Source organism: Rhodnius prolixus, unplaced genomic scaffold (genome assembly GCF_049639745.1).
Source record: "Rhodnius prolixus isolate KJV_2025 unplaced genomic scaffold, Rpr scaffold_3, whole genome shotgun sequence".
Lineage (NCBI taxonomy): Eukaryota > Metazoa > Arthropoda > Insecta > Hemiptera > Reduviidae > Rhodnius > Rhodnius prolixus.
The window spans coordinates 53,367,233-53,387,969 of record NW_027411603.1 but is presented as its reverse complement, the minus strand read 5'-3'; the positions used below and the strand labels follow the sequence as shown (position 1 = coordinate 53,387,969).

The following is a 20,737-nucleotide window of genomic DNA, read 5'->3' as shown; positions in this document are numbered from 1 at the left end:
CCCCCTAAGAATTGCTATTGAAACAAAGTAAAATAAAAAATGTAATTTCTTACTCATTAAAAAAAATCAAATAGAATACCTCTTTCAAAAAGTTATGTGTCGTAAAATGAAGTTTTTGTTTTGATTTTTATAATCAAAAAAATATATTTAAAAACACATTAAAAAAAAAAAAAAATACAATATAAGAAATGTTTTAGAAAACTCAATGTGACTTTATTGTATGAAGAATAATAATAAAATAAATCACATTAAATTAATAAAAGTGAGGTAAAAAATGAAGTATAAAACATTGTTAATCTAAAAAAAAAAAGTGAAAAAAATTAATAATATAATTAATAATAAACATGTCCACTAGTAATTTTTTGTCCAACATTGATGAGAGTGTTATTCTGAATATTTTAATTACTGTACTTTATTTATTAAAAATAAAACTTACTACCTTTGATGTAATTTTTTTGTGGTTTTTACCATTTAATTTTTTATTTTTTTAAATTGGTAACACTGCAAAGAATTGTCACAAAACTGGTGCCCAGTTCTGCGCTCCTAGATCTCTGCTTGCAGTAGTTCGTGTGAAATGAAGAAACTGAAGAAAAGAGTTGCACTAGTGCTCTATAATGGGGACAAGAGTAAGTTAACGTTTAAAAATTAATTTGTAAACTGTATTTTATTTGAACACTTAATTCTTCTTTAATTTATTCAGTGTTTAAAACCACTTTAGAAGAATCTCTCTCTATCCCAGAGTTGCCCCAAAAACTATGATTTATATGATTAAGATTATGCTGCCTAAGTGACTGGACAGCAAATTCATCGAATTTGGAATTTCAATTAATCATTTATACTCATCTCTACTACAGGGGAAAGCTGGGTCGTTCTGCCCCCTTTGAAACTCTATCTGGTGTTCAGCAAGGTTGTAATCTCTCACCACTTTTATTTATTTTGTTTGTGAATGATCTGAGAGATTATCTTAGTGGAGGAATCAGGCTTCAGGGTTATAAAGTCAAATTATTACTTTATGCAGACGACATAATTGTTTTAGCGGATAGTGCGGCAGCCCTTCGTTATATGATAAAAGATGTGGAGGAGTATGTTAAAATGTGGAATTTGACAGTAAATCTAGATAAGTCCAATATTATGGTTTTCAAGAAGGGTGGAGGGAGGCTAGGTAAGAGTGTTGGAAATTTAATGGCCAGCCAATTAAAGTGGTTCACGCTTATAAATATTAAGGAATAGTGCTATCGTCAACTCTCTCATTTACTTCCCACTTTGCTGAATGCTCTCGACATGCTCTATTAGGGATTAACTCTGTTTGGTCTAATCTATTTCTAAATGATCTCATTCCCCTTTCTTCTAAATATGGCGTGTTTAATTCGGTGATGCGGTCTGTGCTGACTTATGGTTGCCAATTCTGGGGTTATCGTTTCGTGGATAAATTAGAAAAAGTTCAAAGGACCTTTATTAAAAAACTCTACAGACTTCCCAAGAATATTCCGGATTATGTGATATATTTGGAGGCTAAATGTGCGCCTATTCATGTCTTCACATTTGGTCTTCATTTAAAGTACTTAATAAAAGCCCTAAATTATAAAGATTTCCGCCTTACCTCTTTAGTAGCCAAAGAAATAATTAAAAAGAAAATACTGTGGTTCAAGGACTGGATGAATTTGGCTAACAAATTGGGATGTGTTCTCAGCGAAAAATTTGTCTCAGTGGAACAGCTGAAAAGGGAAATGAAAGTTATAAGGGAAGGATTAGTGCCCCATTACCATTTAGCTTATAAACAACGAGCCTCCAATGGTATGTACCACAATATATATAAGAGACTGTCCCTGGAAGTGGATTATTTGAATCTGGGACTGGAGAGGTCGCAAATCAGTAGTTTGATTAAAGTGAGGGCTGAAGCCCTCAATTTAAATTTCAAACCTTATATTGTTGGAGGAAATTACAACTGCTCGATGTGTGACCTTAGGGAAGCCGAGGATGTTTTCCACTTCTTGGGCCGTTGTAGAATCCTTAAAAAGATAAGATTGAGGTTCTTTAATGCACAGTCCTTAACGGAAGATGAAATGTTGAGGTATTTGAATGGCGCAAATTGGGCGGTGTTGGCTGGCTTTATAAGAGACGCTCTAGCCTGTCGCTCCTTTTTGGTTAGCCACTTCAATTATTAATTGCTGGTTGGACTAATGATATGTAAAATAAAAATTATAATTTTAAAGAGAAAAATTACTTACTTTTTTATTATTTTAATTTTGTTGTTTTCTTATTTACATTTTGTTATTATTACACTTTTATTTTCTTATTACACTTTTCAGTTCAATGTAAAAAAAAAATATATATATACATTATTATTTTAAATTAGCACTCCTGACAGACAGCCAATGGCTATGTCAGTTATTACTTTTCAGAAATTTTTTCTTTGTAAATTATCTATGCTGTAAATAAAAGTTTATCTATCTATCTATCTATCTACTCATCTCTACTTCTCTGGAAGTGCTCTTAATCCAGTTGTTGAATGTAGCCAAGAGATTCCTTAAAGCTGTTTGGAAGAACACCTCATTTCTTTTTGTTTAAAGTCTTCGTCTGAAAGATTTTCTTCTCGAAGTTACTATCTGGCCCTGGGTACTCAAGCAAAATACACTTACTTTTTAGCTACCTGTCACTTTTCGTTGTTAGCTAAGAGTGTTCATTCATAGACAGATCATTTTTTAGCATTGCAATACCTAGTTTGCGATATAAGACCCATTATGTGTATCACCGTGAATGGACAGTTAGAGAAAGAGATCAACAAACAACTAAATATACTTTCAAAAATTATTTTGTGTTAGTTTTGTTCTTGTTGAAGAAACACAACTCTATAATACTTGCCTTTGAAGTTTTATTTTACAGAATTGTGACAAAAATAAACAATAAATTTGGCCCACAATTTTTAGATTTACATAAATGTAATAAACAAAGAAAACAACACCACTTTGTCTGCAACTGTTCACACTTGAATGACTGAATGACCGGACTGAAAAAGAACAATAACAAAATCCAATTGACGAAATAGAAAGCAAAGATTGCCATAAATTAGAGTTTTACCCCAGCTGGCTAATGTCAAGAATAGGTGCCCGGAGGTGTGGCCTGTTTATTTTTGGTGCATGCGCAGTACAGTACAGTTACTGTTGAATTTTAAATCTAATTTCGGTACTTTTCCGTTAGCCGGGCGCAAATGTCGCCAATTGTGAACCAAACGCGAGCCAAGTCAACGGAAAAAAGTCGAAAACGTTCTACTATAAACAAATATTAATTAATAGTAAGCAAATCAAGTTCAACTATAAACAAATATTAATGAATTGTAAAGAAAACAGTTTTACCCAATACTGTTTTTCGCTTGCGCCCGGCTAACGTAAAAGTACCCTAATTTCTGCCAATGTTCTGTATATTCTTTTTAAATTTCTCAACTACCCGGTAATGTGCTGTATATAATTTTTTTGAATTTCTTACCTATTTATGTTTAGCGCGCATGCGCAGTACACTTACTGCACAGTAACTGGCTTCCTTTTCAAACTAATATCAGTTCCCGCCAGTGTCCCGTGTGTTACTTTAGGTGACTTTTTTTTTTTTTGTAACTTCATAAAACATTAGCTTTTTAAATTTACAGTTTTTCTTTTATTTAAAGCATGAATTCCAACAAATTATTCTCGATAGCTGTATATTTAAAAAATCATTGGATATATAAGTTTGTTCCAACCAGGGTACAAAAAGAAAAATCTATCCAAAAGGTACAAAAATCTCCATAGCAAAAACTTACAGTTTTAAAAGTTAAGTATAAGCCAAAAGGTACACAAATCAGTAAGTACCCAACATTTCATTCATACTTCTAGTACCATATTTTTTAGAATGTATTAGATGTCACAGATCCTTATGCTGGCCTTTTATCACCCATAAATATTTTTCTGTTAGAATATTAAAAGATGTATCTCATTACCATAGTTGTTTTAAAAGGCACTTCTTTTTAACAATATTCAAAATTATTCTTGTGATTTCTCTTTATTCTAAATAATCATCACATTAAAAAGAAAAATGGAAAGTTAGAATTGGTCTGTTACTGTTGTAATTTGAATTACGGAGTTAAAACGAAATTTCAGTCTTCAATTCGTCTTACGTGAGCACAAATTACATAGTTAATTACAAATAAATAATGCTTGTAATTATAATTCATTCATTTTCAAACTTAAATTTAATGTAGCCCTTTAATTGAGTACTTGTAAAAAACCAGATGTCAAAAACTAAACAAAATCGGTAAGTTCGTTGGTATATGCATTATTAATTTTTAACGTCAAATCAATTATATTTTTCATTAACATGTTTTTTTGTTTAAACCTGTGCATGAATAGCTCCAATTACTATCTCATGGGTGCTGCTCATTTCTGAATAAATATTTTATGCATGAAAATGGCCAGCATAAGGGTCTGTGACATCTAATCCATTCTAAAAAATATGGTACTAGAAGTATGAATGAAATGTTGGGTACTTGCTGATTTCGTGTACCTTTTGGCGTTTAATCAATCCTTGTACTTAGCTTCGCTCCCCCATAAAAATAAAAAATAGATCAGGGGTATGGGAGCAAAATATTTAAATAAAATTATCAGTCTTGAATTAATAATTCGAAGTAGTTTTTTGATATGCTGTTAAAATGTAACCTGCCAGATTTAAATATAAATATAAAATAAAGAAATATTTTATATTTATATTTGAATATGGCAGGTTATATTACCATATAACCAACCACAGCATATCAGAATCACTTGGAATTAGGCCACACCTCCGAGCACCTATTCTTGACATTTACCAAAAGAACACTACATAGCACAGAAAATCATCACACTTTCGATGTTTCCCAAACACAAAGCTACTAAAATCAGAGAGAAAACACACACACACAAAAAAAAGTAATAGTTTAAAAATCAAAACTGATACGAGCAATATAAACGCCAATTTACTACAAAACATATAAAAATACATTTTTCTTTATTATCATTGGCCTGTGTTTACAAAGCAAACATTAAAAACCAACCACTCTAGTTTCATGACTGGTGCCACACTAACCTTACACACATGTAACAATATAATTGTCTGAATAGGATGAAAAAAATAATTGCCATTTCAGTCGTGATACATTTATTCTGCCGAACTTTCGACCTAGGGGACTAGGTCCATCTTCAGGGCTAGTTTACAAAGTAATATTTTACATTACAGGGTTGGTGTGTCTTCTGTCATGTCAGTCCATGAACAGTCCCTAGTTCGAAAGCTCGGCAGAATAAATGTATTAGGACTGAAACTGGCAATTATTTTTTCATCCTATTCAAACTATGAATCAGTCACCAAAAATAATGAACAGCAATATAATTATCAATAGAGAATCTATATATATAAAAATGAATGTGTGTCTGTTTGTTTGTTTGTACTCGATAGATTCAAAAACCATTCATCCAATCGCCGTGAAAATTTGGGAAATTATTAGGTATATCCCCGGGAAGGTTTTTGCAAAGTTTTTTTAAAATCAGAGTTGGGGTTCTAGGTACACCCGAACAAATATCCCAAAAATATCTAAATAACATTTAATTAGTAATATTTGTTGAAAGTGTAACCATGAAAACCATGAAAAACATAAATTATACCGAAGATGGTGGAAAATCCATTAAACTAAAAGAACTCAACAATACTATTGACGTTGATAATCGTTGGGTAGTACCATATTCTCCATTACTACTAAAAACGTATAACGCACACATAAATGTTGGGTACTGCAATTCAGTGAAAGCTAGAAAATATATTTGCAAATATGTGAACAAAGGAAGCGATACGGCAGTGTTTGGAGTGGAAAATACAACTGCATCTAACGATGAAGTCACCCAATATCAACTGGGACGCTTCATAAGTAGCAATGAGGCTGTATGGCGTCTTACCTGTATATCATTTTCCATTCATGAACGATATTCAACGGTTGTTCATTTAGCAGTACATCTTGAAAATGGACAGCTTGTGTATTTTACATCAGAAAATGTACGTGCAAGAGCAATGTCACCATCGCCAACAACATTAACTGAATTTTTCACATTATGTAGAAATGCTACCTTTGCAAGGACACTACTGTACTCTGAGGTAGGGGTAATTTTATTGTTAATTTTCATTTCGATGTATTGTATACATTTGATCATTAATAAATTATGTTTGAGGTATCAAAACTGCCTTTTTCACAGCAACGGGTGAACGGGTACAGCTAGTAACGTAATAAATTTTTTGTGAACTAATTTTGATATCAAATCAATGTACATTTATAACTCGGCATCACTGTGATAATATTTTTTCCACAGCCCTGAAGATAACATAGTCCCTTGAAAGTTTGGCAGAAATTAAAAAAATAATGACTAAAATTGGGAATAATTCTGTTTTCTTCCTGCTGGATTAAATGAATCGTTTCACAAAAATAAACAATGAGCAATACTCACCAGTAAGTTATGCATCATGGTTTTCTATAACCATTGTAAATTTTAATGTACATTTATTTGTAATGATTTTTTAATTACTTTAACAGATCCATGGTTTAAGAAACCATAAAAAAATGATTTTGAGACAAAAAATTTGGTTATCTACATCATCTACAACTTCCCAACTTGGTGAGTAGCGTAATTTGTTTGAAGGGTACCAGTAAATTCTTTGCGACCTACTGCAACATTTATGCTGTTTTATTGCTTCTTCAGCTGTTCCATCCTAACGCAGTAAGTTTTAATAATTAGCTAGAACCAAAGGAGGAAAACTAGAAAATAGGGGTAACAAAAAAAACTTGCATATATTTTGCAATCTTGTCATATGTACACTTTTATTTGAAGGATAAGCCAAACAGTAGAAAATTAAAATAAATAAGTATAATTTATTAATAAAGGGGGATCGATCGTATTTATTGTTTATCATTATCATTATCATTATCATTATCATTATCATTATCATTATTAAACAAACAGAAATAGTAATTTTTCCACTTTTTAATTTTTACTAATTTCTGATAACACATAACAAGTAAAAGATCCATTTTTATTTACACAGTTTTGGCTATGTAACAATGTACATTTCTTTTTAAGAGGGCACTAGGTAAATTCAGCGTTTCCCCCCTCAAAAATATTTTTTATTTGCATATATTATGTATTTTATTTATATATATTGTATATACTTCATGTATTTTTTTTAGAAAAAAATATTTATTTATTTAACATCATTACAATATTTACATCACATTAAAAACATTTATAGTACTTTATTACACATTGCAATTATCATTTATTTATTATTAATCAATTTGGTTTTTTGTTTTCTAAGAAGACACATCAACAATGTTCATTTTAATATTTTTAATTTTGGCGATTTCACTTAAGCACACTTTTCACTTGCTTGTCCATTTTTTTATACATAGGTTCAAATGTCAAAAAAGTTTTGTTCTTTTCCCCACTTGATACAATTAAGTTCATTTTATAAAGTAGTTAGTCTTGGTATAAATTTATACAATAAATGTCCTTTTTAACAATAATTACACGAAAAATATACAAAAAAAATTAAAAACTTATTTATATATATATATATATATAGTCTCTGTAACTTTATTTTACAACAGAATTTGAGATGTCTTCTTTCTCCTTTCTGATCGTACAATACTTTCTTCATGTAGAAATTCTGGACAAATTACAAAAAATAAAAATTAATTTAAAAAAAATAGATCAAATTTAGTAATCAAGAATTAAATAAATACATTGATCTTAGTGTGTGTATAAAATCATTGTACATAATGGGTGCGTTCCACTAAGCGACCACAACGACCACGCTCACGACCGCGGTTTTGGCCGTTCCACTTGCTTGCGAGCGTTGCGATCGAAAACCCAAGTGGAACGGTCTGTGGGCGTTTTAACCGTTTATGTAAACATTACAAATGGCGAGCTCGAAAATAAGTCAGAAGCTTGAAGAGGTTGTTTTTTAATTTTAACCCCGTTTATAAGCAGTTATAATAAACTTTATTAATTATTGGTAAAGTTGACTTAAACTATTACAGGTGCATATTATTCATCGTTATTGGACCGTTTGAAAACCGAGCTGCAAGAAAAACGCCCACGATTGGCCCACAAAAAAGTCCTTTTCCATCACGACAACGCACCAGCTCACACCTCAGCAGTTATGGTCGCAAAATTAATGGAAATAGGGTTCCAACTCGTTTCACATCCCCCCCTATTCTCCAGACTTGGCTCCCTCGGACTACTATTTGTTCCCCAATATGAAGAAATGGCTGGCGGGAAAAAGATTTTATTCAAACGAGGAGGTGATTGCAGAAACGAATGGCTATTTTTCAGACTTGGACAAATCCTATTATTCGGAAGGGATCAACAAACTAGAGCAGCGTTGGACGAAGTGTATAAGCCTAAAAGGAGACTATGTGAAAAAATAAAAAAGGTTTACCCCAAAAAATTAAGTAGTTTTTATTTTTGCACGGACTATTCAAACGACCCTCTTATTAAAAATATATATATAATTCAATTTTTTATATTACATTTTCGTGGAGTATTTATAAAATTTACGTTTAAATAAAATTAAAATGTCTTTTGTGGCAACAGTTGGATATTTATTAATAATGCTTTAGAAAGTTCTTTATCTAGTTCCGATGAAGAGTGGAATGCAATTTTACAAAATCGCAAAGATAAAAAGCGAAAACTTAGGCCACGTATTATTAACTATCAAAGTGTAATTGATCTTTATTCAGATGAAGAATTTAAAAGTTATTTCAGGTAAATGATTTTGTGTTATTCAGTGATTTAGTATGTAAAGGGATAAGTAATTATTTATTTATTTATTTTATCTAGACTTTCGAGAAACACATTCTATTATTTACATATTTCTGAACGCCCACTTCGACCCAGCTCTATAGATGGGGCGTTGTGGGCTTCGCGTGAGCGAAAATAGTGACGTTTTCGCCACGACCACAACGACCGCGGTCGTCCATGTGGAACGCCTGAAGGTGTGTTTTGATCGTTGTGGTCGCTTAGTGGAACGCACCCAATGTGTACATTTACCTCTTTCATACTAATCGTTTATAAGCGTTAGATAAAACTTAATATGAAGTTTAAATTTTCTGAACACAATAAACACATTTTCTGAAAAAAAAAAAAATTCAGGTTGAGCGAAAATACCGATTGAGAGGGTTTAAGGGAAAATAGTCTAAAAAATAATAATAATGATAATTTAAAAACCTATAAGAAGCAAACCTTGAAGTGGCATATCTGGTCGGATACCTTTCTTTAAATGTAGAATTTCGTTCACCTTTTACGTTCTAATTAAAATTTAGTACGTGAGATAAGTCATACATTACTTTATAGCAAAAAAGCCGAAGTAGTCCTCTTGTTGAGAAGTGCCCCTTATCCACACCCAGGTTAATGTTTAAAATTGAGAATTACGAGTACTTACTCTTTTTGCGGCGTACACTCAGTTTAAAGAGAATTTTAGAAGCCGTTTTATAGCATGTGAGAGAGAGTGTCAGTGAATCTACAAAAACCTATTCCGTAGTGGGCTAAATTATTGTTTTCTAAAAGCTTATTCAATTTGAATCTCCTGCGACCAATCGTTTTTGAGTTATACAAACAACTCTAAATGAAAAATTTGACACGACCAAAATAAATCTGTAAATAATAAAAATAATAATAAAAAAATACCAAAAATCAGTTAGACAAATAAATAAAAATCAAAAAATAGTAGTGTGGTGCCGCTTTGAATCATTCCGTTTATAAAAACATTTACAATGATACATTTTCAATAAAAGCACCAGGTATCGCTTTGTACGTACCAAGATGGACAATTTAAACGGTAGGAGATTATTTTAATGGCTATAGTGCAATATTCCTTTTTACTCCGATGGTTACGTCTTGTTATCCGACTTAACGATTTACTTTTAAGCAACTTTAGTTGGCTAAGTTCTTCCGTAGAAAAATTCAACTTCATGGATAGATAATATGCATTATATATATACATCTACTGGGCGCCACGGTAGCCGAGCGGTTAGAGGCGAGACCTGCGAAGCTAATATGTATTGTAGTACTAGGTTTGATTCCCGGTCTTAGGCCTTGGATTTTATTTAATGGTTAATAAAAGAAATTTACAGTAAAGTAGGTTTGTTAGTCGCCTCCGTCCACGACACCTAATTGGTAGTTGGACGTTAAGCCCCGCTTGAAAAAATAGGCGATTACATTACTCTTTTTTTACATCTACTTTTAAAGACCAAAGATTCTGCTTCACAAAGACAAAAACTATCCATTTCGTTAATGTGCAATTGCCAACCTTAACTAAATTACATTATTTTTACTATTAATTTGTACAAAATTTAAGCTATATTTGTAACCTACCTTCAGGTACGGTAAGTTAAAGTACAACGCGTACTTAGGATGACATCGCTCACCCAATCGCGGACGTGAACTCTCAACTATAGTTAGACCCTGCTCTCCAGTTGGTCGTTACTTCCTAGCAGCGTCCTAATGGAAATTACTTGTCGACTGCTGCCCCTGCCCGGCAGACCTGGTTCCGAATTGGCGCCGTGCATGTCGCCCCATTCAGACCAGTCAGCAGCGGTTCCACTCCTAGAGGTCATATCTGCATCCTGCAACGAACACATCAGCAAAGAAAATCTTTGTAAACTCATAGCATTGAATTATTATACAGATATTAAATACAAAAACGGTTGTATAAGTTGGATAAAAAATTACGAACCACATATTAATCACCAAAAGTTTAGAAAATAAATCGAAAAGTCCTTCTTAAATTTTTAGCGTCAGGAGATTCTCAGACAAAACAATTACATGAACATGATATTACGAATCGAACGACGGCACAACCCAAAGAAACAACATGAACAAAATTTCCTCAAGAACAATAGAATATTAAGTAAGTAGACCATTTAATTGATGTTCAGATTGGGTGAATGCAAAACATTCGAAATCGAAATTTGTGATACTTTTGAATGTAGTAATTTTCAACAATCGACGCCACATGATAAATAAAGATTTTCCTAATTGTAGAGGTAAGAATAGTCTACCACTGTACCAAATTAGAAAGATTTCTATCGAGTAGGAAAGGAGATATTTCAACATGAAGTTTGCGTATGTTTTGTTTTCAGAAATATTCAACCCTCAATATCTTCACTTCTATTAATGCTGCAATATTAAGATTTCACACAATTGTAGAGGTAAGAATAGTCTACCACTGTACCAAATTAGAAAGGTTTCTATCGAGTAGGAAAAGAGATATTTCAACCTAAAGTTTGTGTATGTTTTGTTTTCAGAAATATTCAACCTTCAATATCTTCACTTCTATTGATGCTGCAATATTAGGATTTTACACAATTGTAGAGGTAAGAACAGTCTAACACTGTACAAAATTAGGAAGATTTCTATCGAGTAGGAAACGAGTTATTTCAACTTAAAATTTAAGTATGTTTTGTATTCAGAAATATTCAACCTTCAATATCTTCACTTCTATTGATGCTGCAATATTAAGATTTCACACAATTGTAGAGGTAAGAACAATCTACCACTGTACCAAATTAGAAAGATTTCGATCGAGTAGGAAAAGAGATATTTCAACCTAAAGTTTGTGTATGTTTTGTTTTCAGAAATATTCAACCTTCAATATCTTCACTTCTATTGATGCTGCCATATTAAGATTTTATACAATTGTAGAGTTAAGAACAATCTACCACTGTACCAAATTAGGAAGATTTCTATCGAGTAGAAATCGAGATATTTTAAATTAAAATGTGCATATGTTTTGTTTTCAGAAAGATTCAACCTTCAATATCTTCACTTCTATTGATGCTGCAATATTAAGATTTCACACAATTGTAGAGGTAAGAACAACCTACCACTGTACCAAATTAGAAAGATTTCGATCGAGTAGGAAAAGAGATATTTCAACCTAAAGTTTGTGTATGTTTTGTTTTCAGAAATATTCAACCTTCAATATCTTCACTTCTATTGATGCTGCAATATTAGGATTTTACACAATTGTAGAGGTAAGAACAGTCTAACACTGTACAAAATTAGGAAGATTTCTATCGAGTAGAAATCGAGATATTTTAAATTAAAATGTGCATATGTTTTGTTTTCAGAAAGATTCAACTTTCGATATCTTCACTGCTATTGATGCTGTAATATTAAGAATTCACACAATTGTAGAGTTAAGAACAGTCTACCACTGTACCAAATTAGAATGATTTCTATCGAATAGAAATCGAGATATTTTAAATTAAAATTTGTGTATGTTTTGTTTTCAGTAATATTCAACCTTCAATATCTTCACTTCTATTGATGCTCCCATATTAAGATTTTACACAATTGTAGAGTTAAGAACAATCTACCACTGTACCAAATTAGAAAGATTTCTATCGAGTAGAAATCGAGATATTTGAAATTAAAATTTGCATATGTTTTGTTTTCAGAAAGATTCAACCTTCAATATCTTCACTCCTATTGATGCTGTAATATTAAGATTTCACACAATTGTAGAGGTAAGAACAGTCTAACTCTGTACAAAATTAGGAAGATTTCTATCGAGTAGGAAACGAGTTATTTCACCATAAAATTTAAGTATGTTTTGTTTTCAGAAATATTCAACTTTCGATATCTTCACTTCTATTGATGCTGCAATATTAAGATTTCACACAATTGTAGAGGTAAGAACAGTCTACCACTGTACCAAATAAGAAAGATTTCTATCGAGTAGGAAACGAGTTATTTCAGCTTAAAATTTAGGTATGTTTTGTTTTCAGTAATATTCAACCTTCAATATCTTCACTTCTATTGATGCTGCAATATTAGGATTTTACACAATTGTAGTGGTAAGAACAATCTATCACTATACCAAATTAGAAAGATTTCGATCGAGTAGGAAAAGAGTTATTTCAACCTAAATTTTGCGTAGGTTCTGTTTTCAGAAATATTCAACCTTCACTTCTATTGATGCTGTAATATTAGGATTTTACACAATTGTAGAGGTAAGAACAGTCAACCACTGTACAAAATTAGAAAGATTTTGATCGAGTAGGAAAAGAGATATTTCAACCTAAAGTTTGCGTATGTTTTGTTTTCAGTAATATTCAACCTTCAATATCTTCACTTCTATTGATGCCGCAATATTAAGATTTTACACAATTGTAGAGGTAAGAACAATCTACCACTGTACCAAATTAGAAACATTTCTATGGAGTAGGAAACGAGTTATTGCAACATAAAGTTTGCGTATTTGTTGTTTTTATAAATATTCAACCTTCAATATCTTCACTTCTATTGATGCTGTAATACTAAGATTTTACACAATTGTAGAGGAAAGAACAGTCTACCACTGTACCAAATTAGAATGATTTCTATGGAATAGAAATCGAGATATTTTAAATTAAAATTTGTGTATGTTTTGTTTTCAGAAAGATTCAACCTTTAATATCTTCACTGCTATTGATGCTGTAATATTAAGAATTCACACAATTGTAGAGTTAAGAACAGTCTATCACTGTACCAAATTAGAAAGATTTCGATCGAGTAGGAAAAGAGTTATTTCAACCTAAATTTTGCGTAGGTTCTGTTTTCAGAAATATTCAACCTTCACTTCTATTGATGCTGTAATATTAGGATTTTACACAATTGTAGAGGTAAGAACAATCTACCACTGTACCAAATTAGAAAGATTTCTATGGAGTAGGAAACGAGTTATTTCAACCTAAATTTTGCGTATGTTTTGTATTCAGAAATGTTCAACCTTCAATATCCTCACTTCGATTAATGCTGTAATACTAAGATTTTACACAATTGTAGAGGTAAGAACAGTCTACCACTGTACCAAATTAGAAAGATTTCTATCGAGTAGAAATCGAGATATTTTAAATTAAAATTTGCGTATGTTTTGTTTTCAGAAAGATTCAACCTTTTTAATATTTACTGCTATTGATGCTGTAATATTAAGATTTTACACAATTGTAGAGGTAAGAACAGTCTACCACTGTACCAAATTAGAAAGATTTCTATCGAGTAGAAATCGAGTTATTTCAACATTAAGTTTGCGTATTTGTTGTTTTTATAAATATTCAACCTTCAATATCTTCACTTCTATTAATGCTGCAATATTAAGATTTTACACAATTGTAGAGGTAAGAACAGTCTACCACTGTACCAAATTAGAAAGATTTCGATCGAGTAGGAAAAGAAATTTCTACCTAAAGTTTGCGTATGTTTTGTTTTCAGAAAGATTCAAACTTTAATATCTTTACTGCTATTGATGCTGTAATATTAAGATTTTACACAATTGTAGAAGTAAGAACAGTCTACCACTGTACAAAATTAGAAAGATTTCGATCGAGTAGGAAAAGAAATTTCTACCTAAATTTTGCGTATGTTTAGTTTTCAGAAAGATTCAAACTTTAATATCTTTACTGCTATTGATGCTGTAATATTAAGATTTTACACAATTGTAGAAGTAAGAACAGTCTACCACTGTACAAAATTAGAAAGATTTCGATCGAGTAGGAAACGAGTTATTGCAACATAAAGTTTGCGTATTTGTTGTTTTTATAAATATTCAACCTTCAATATCTTCACTTCTATTGATGCTGTAATACTAAGATTTTACACAATTGTAGAGGAAAGAACAGTCTACCACTGTACCAAATTAGAATGATTTCTATCGAATAGAAATCGAGATATTTTAAATTAAAATTTGCGTATTATTTGTTTTCAGAAAATTCAACCTTTAATATCTTCACTTCTATTGATGCTGCAATATTAAGAATTCACACTTTTGTAGAGTTAACAACAGTCTACCACTGTACCAAATTAGAATGATTTCTATGGAATAGAAATCGAGATATTTTAAATTAAAATTTGTGTATGTTTTGTTTTCAGAAAGATTCAACCTTTAATATCTTCACTGCTATTGATGCTGTAATATTAAGAATTCACACAATTGTAGAGTTAAGAACATTCTACCACTGTACCAAATTAGAATGATTTCTATCGAATAGGAATCGAGATATTTTAAATTAAAATTTGTGTATGTTTTGTTTTCAGAAATATTCAACCTTCAATATCTTCACTTCTATTGATGCTACAATATTAAGAATTCACACAATTGTAGAGGTAAGAACAATCTACCACTGTACCAAATTAGAAAGATTTCTATCAAGTAGGAAAAGACTTATTTCAACCTAAATTCACTTCTTTTGAAACGGTAATATTGGGATTTGACACAATTGTAGAGGTAAGAACAGTCTACCACTGTACAAAATTAGGAAGATTTTTATCGAGTAGGAAACCAGTTATTTCAACCTAAAATTTAGGTATGTTTTGTTTTCAGTAATATTCAACCTTCAATATCTTCACTTCTATTGATGCTGCAATATTAAGATTTTACACAATTGTAGAGGTAAGAACAATCTACCACTGTACCAAATTAGAAAGATTTCTATCGAGTAGGAAACGAGTTATTTCAACTTAAAATTTAGGTAAGTTTTGTTTTCAGTAATATTCAACCTTCAATATCTTCACTTCTATTGATGCTGCAATATTAAGATTTTACACAATTGTAGAGTTAAGAACAATCTACCACTGTACCAAATTAGAAAGATTTCTATCGAGTAGGAAAAGAAATTTCTACCTAAATTTTGCGTATGTTTAGTTTTCAGAAAGATTCAAACTTTAATATCTTTACTGCTATTGATGCTGTAATATTAAGATTTTACACAATTGTAGAAGTAAGAACAGTCTACCACTGTACAAAATTAGAAAGATTTCGATCGAGTAGGAAACGAGTTATTGCAACATAAAGTTTGCGTATTTGTTGTTTTTATAAATATTCAACCTTCAATATCTTCACTTCTATTGATGCTGTAATACTAAGATTTTACACAATTGTAGAGGAAAGAACAGTCTACCACTGTACCAAATTAGAATGATTTCTATCGAATAGAAATCGAGATATTTTAAATTAAAATTTGCGTATTATTTGTTTTCAGAAAATTCAACCTTTAATATCTTCACTTCTATTGATGCTGCAATATTAAGAATTCACACTTTTGTAGAGTTAACAACAGTCTACCACTGTACCAAATTAGAATGATTTCTATGGAATAGAAATCGAGATATTTTAAATTAAAATTTGTGTATGTTTTGTTTTCAGAAAGATTCAACCTTTAATATCTTCACTGCTATTGATGCTGTAATATTAAGAATTCACACAATTGTAGAGTTAAGAACATTCTACCACTGTACCAAATTAGAATGATTTCTATCGAATAGGAATCGAGATATTTTAAATTAAAATTTGTGTATGTTTTGTTTTCAGAAATATTCAACCTTCAATATCTTCACTTCTATTGATGCTACAATATTAAGAATTCACACAATTGTAGAGGTAAGAACAATCTACCACTGTACCAAATTAGAAAGATTTCTATCAAGTAGGAAAAGACTTATTTCAACCTAAATTCACTTCTTTTGAAACGGTAATATTGGGATTTGACACAATTGTAGAGGTAAGAACAGTCTACCACTGTACAAAATTAGGAAGATTTTTATCGAGTAGGAAACCAGTTATTTCAACCTAAAATTTAGGTATGTTTTGTTTTCAGTAATATTCAACCTTCAATATCTTCACTTCTATTGATGCTGCAATATTAAGATTTTACACAATTGTAGAGGTAAGAACAATCTACCACTGTACCAAATTAGAAAGATTTCTATCGAGTAGGAAACGAGTTATTTCAACTTAAAATTTAGGTAAGTTTTGTTTTCAGTAATATTCAACCTTCAATATCTTCACTTCTATTGATGCTGCAATATTAAGATTTCACACAATTGTAGAGGTAAGAAACAATCTACGACTGTACAAAATTAGGAAGATTTTGATTGAGTAGGATACCAGTTATTTCAATCTAAAGTTTGCGTATGTTTTGTTTTCATAAATATTCAACCTTCGATATCTTCACTTCTATTGATGCTGAAATATTAAGATTTCACACAATTGTAGAGGTAAGAAACAATCTACGACTGTACAAAATTAGGAAGATTTTGATTCAGTAGGAAACGAGTTATTTCAATCTAAAATTTGCGTGTGTTTTGTTTTCAGAAAGATTCAACCTTTAATATCTTCACTTCTATTGATGCTGTAATATTAAGATTTTACACAATTGTAGAGGTAAGAAACAATCTACGACTGTACAAAATTAAAAAGATTTCTATGGAGTAGGAAACGAGTTATTTCAACCTAAAGTTTGCGTATGTTTTGTATTCAGAAATGTTCAACCTTCAATATCTTCACTTCTATTGATGCTGCAATATTAAGATTTCACACAATTGCAGAGGTAAGAACAGTCTACCACTGTACCAAATTAGAAAGATTTCTATCGAGTTGAAATCGAGATATTTTAAATTAAAATTTGCGTATGTTTTGTTTTCAGAAATATTCAACCTTCAATATCTTCATTTCTATTGATGCTGCAATATTTAAAATTTTACACAATTGTAGAAGTAAGAACAGTCTACTAGTGTACAAAATTAGAAAGATTTCGATCGAGTAGGAAAAGAGTTATTTCAACCTACATTTTGCGTAGGTTCTGTTTTCAGAAATATTCAACCTTCAATATCTTCACTTCTATTGATGCTGCAATATTAAGATTTTACACAATTGTAGAGGTAATAACAGTCAACCACTGTACAAAATTAGAAAGATTTCGATCGAGTAGGAAAAGAAATTTCAACGTAAAGTTTGCGTAAGTTTTGTTTTCATTAATATTCAACCTTCAATATTTTCACTTCTATTGATGCTGCAATATTAAGATTTTACACATTTGTGGAGGTAAGGGCAATCTACCACTGTACCAAATTAGAAAGATTTCTATTGAGTAGAAATCGAGATATTTTAAATTAAAATTTGCGTATGTTTTGTTTTCAGAAAGATTCAACCTTTAATATCTTAACTGCTATTGATGCTGTAATATTAAGATTTTACACAATTGTAGAAATAAGAAAAGTCTACCACTGTACCAAATTAGAAAGATTTCTATCGAGTAGGAAACGAGTTATTTCAACCTAAATTCACTTCTATTTAAGCGGCAATATTAGGATTTTACACAATTGTAGAGGTAAGAACAGTCTACCACCACTGTACAAAATTAGGAAGATTTCTATCGCGTAGAAATCGAGATATTATAAATTAAAATATGCTTGTGTTTTGTTTTCAGAAAGATTCAACCTTTAATATCTTCACTTCTATTGATGCTGTAATATTAAGATTTTACACAATTGTAGAAGTAAGAACAGTCTACTAGTGTACAAAATTAGAAAGATTTCGATCGAGTAGGAAACGAGTTATTTCAACATCAAGTTTGCGTATTTGTTGTTTTTATAAATTTTCAACCTTCAATATGTTCACTTCTATTGATGCTGCAATATTAAGATTTTACACAATTGTAGAGGTAAGAACAATCTACCACTGTACCAAATTAGAAAGATTTCTATGGAGTAGGAAACGAGTTATTTCAACATAAAGTTTGCGTATTTGTTGTTTTTATAAATATTCAACCTTCAATATCCACACTTCGATTAATGCTGTAATACTAAGATTTTACACAATTGTATAGGTAAGAACAGTCTACCACTGCACCAAATTAGAAAGATTTCTATCTAGTAGAAATCGAGATATTTTAAATTAAAATTTGCGTATGTTTTGTTTTCAGAAAGATTCAACCTTTAATATCTTCACTTCTATTGATGCTGCAATATTAGGAATTCAAACTTTTGTAGAGTTAAGAACAGTCTACCACTGTACCAAATTAGAATGATTTCTATCGAATAGAAATCGAGATATTTTAAATTAAAATTTGTGTATGTTTTGTTTTCAGAAATATTCAACCTTTAATATCTTCACTGCTATTGATGCTGTAATATTAAGAATTCACACAATTGTAGAGTTAAGAACAGTCTACCACTGTACCAAATTAGAATGATTTCTATCGAATAGAAATCGAGATATTTTAAATTAAAATTTGTGTATGTTTTGTTTTCAGAAATATTCAACCTTCAATATCTTCACTTCTATTGATGCTACAATATTAAGAATTCACACAATTGTAGAGGTAAGAACAATCTACCACTGTACCAAATTAGAAAGATTTCTATCGAGTAGGAAAAGAGTTATTTCAACCTAAATTCACTTCTATTGAAGCGGTAATATTGGGATTTGACACAATTGTAGAGGTAAGAACAGTCTACCACTGTACAAAATTAGGAAGATTTTTATCGAGTAGGAAACCAGTTATTTCAACCTAAAATTTAGGTATGTTTTGTTTTCAATAATATTCAACCTTCAATATCTTCACTTCTATTGATGCTGCAATATTAAGATTTTACACAATTGTAGAGGTAAGAACAATCTACCACTGTACCAAATTAGAAAGATTTCTATCGAGTAGGAAACGAGTTATTTCAACTTAAAATTTAGGTAAGTTTTGTTTTCAGTAATATTCAACCTTCAATATCTTCACTTCTATTGATGCTGCAATATTAAGATTTCACACAATTGTAGAGCTAAGAAACAATCTACGACTGTACAAAATTAGGAAGATTTTGATTGAGTAGGATACCAGTTATTTCAATCTAAAGTTTGCGTATGTTTTGTTTTCATAAATATTCAACCTTCGATATCTTCACTTCTATTGATGCTGCAATATTAAGATTTCACACAATTGTAGAGGTAAGAAACAATCTACGACTGTACAAAATTAGGAAGATTTTGATTCAGTAGGAAACGAGTTATTTCAACCTAAAGTTTGCGTATGTTTTGTATTCAGAAATGTTTAACCTTCAATATCTTCACTTCTATTGATGCTGCAATATTAAGATTTCACACAATTGCAGAGGTAAGAACAGTCTACCACTGTACCAAATTAGAAAGATTTCTATCGAGTTGAAATCGAGATATTTTAAATTAAAATTTGCTTATGTTTTGTTTTCAGAAATATTCAACCTTCAATATCTTCATTTCTATTGATGCAGCAATATTTAAAATTTTACACAATTGTAGAGATAAGAACAGTCTACCACTGTACAAAATTAGGAAGATTTCTATCCCGTAGAAATCGAGATATTTTAAATTAAAATTTGCGTGTGGTTCGTTTTCAGAAAGATTTAACCTTTAATATCTTCACTTCTATTGATACTGCAATATTAAGATTTTACACAATTGTAGAAGTAAGAACAGTCTACTAGTGTACAAAATTAGAAAGATTTCGATCGAGTAGGAAAAGAGTTATTTCAACCTAAATTTTGCGTAGGTTCTGTTTTCAGAAATATTCAACCTTCAATATCTTCACTTCTATTGATGCTGCAATATTAAGATTTTACACAATTGTAGAGGTAATAACAGTCAACCACTGTACAAAATTAGAAAGATTTCGATCGAGTAGGAAAAGAAATTTCAACGTAAAGTTTGCGTAAGTTTTGTTTTCATTAATATTCAACCTTCAATATTTTCACTTCTATTGATGCTGCAATATTAAGATTTTACACATTTGTGGAGGTAAGGGCAATCTACCACTGTACCAAATTAGAAAGATTTCTATTGAGTAGAAATCGAGATATTTTAAATTAAAATTTGCGTATGTTTTGTTTTCAGAAAGATTCAACCTTTA

At 30.8% G+C, this 20,737-nt stretch overlaps 2 protein-coding genes across 2 annotated transcripts in view; one reads left to right on the top strand and one right to left on the bottom strand.

Moving 5' to 3' along the window:
* Positions 1-3,954: 3,954 nt before the first annotated feature.
* LOC141453592 (uncharacterized) lies at positions 3,955-8,424 on the top strand. Its single transcript, XM_074126978.1, has 4 exons — positions 3,955-6,144; positions 6,357-6,493; positions 6,578-6,761; positions 8,081-8,424. The coding sequence occupies exons 1-2, from the start codon at positions 5,632-5,634 to the stop codon at positions 6,360-6,362; spliced, it is 519 nt and encodes a 172-aa protein (XP_073983079.1). The 5' UTR covers positions 3,955-5,631; the 3' UTR covers positions 6,363-6,493; positions 6,578-6,761; positions 8,081-8,424.
* The window catches only part of LOC141453590 (nephrin-like), a 123,058-nt gene continuing 109,128 nt past the window's right edge, over positions 6,808-20,737 (bottom strand). The window contains exons 14-15 of the mRNA XM_074126974.1: positions 10,416-10,666; positions 6,808-7,707 (exon numbers count right to left, since the gene is read on the bottom strand). Of these exons, the coding sequence (XP_073983075.1) occupies positions 10,499-10,666 (168 nt within the window). The 3' untranslated portion in view covers positions 6,808-7,707; positions 10,416-10,498. The remainder of the gene's footprint in view (positions 7,708-10,415; positions 10,667-20,737) is intronic.

Coding starts and splice junctions, on each gene's coding strand:
- LOC141453592 (XM_074126978.1), top strand. CDS start 5,632: ATGAAAACCATGAAAAACATAAATTATACCGAAGATGGTGGAAAATCC.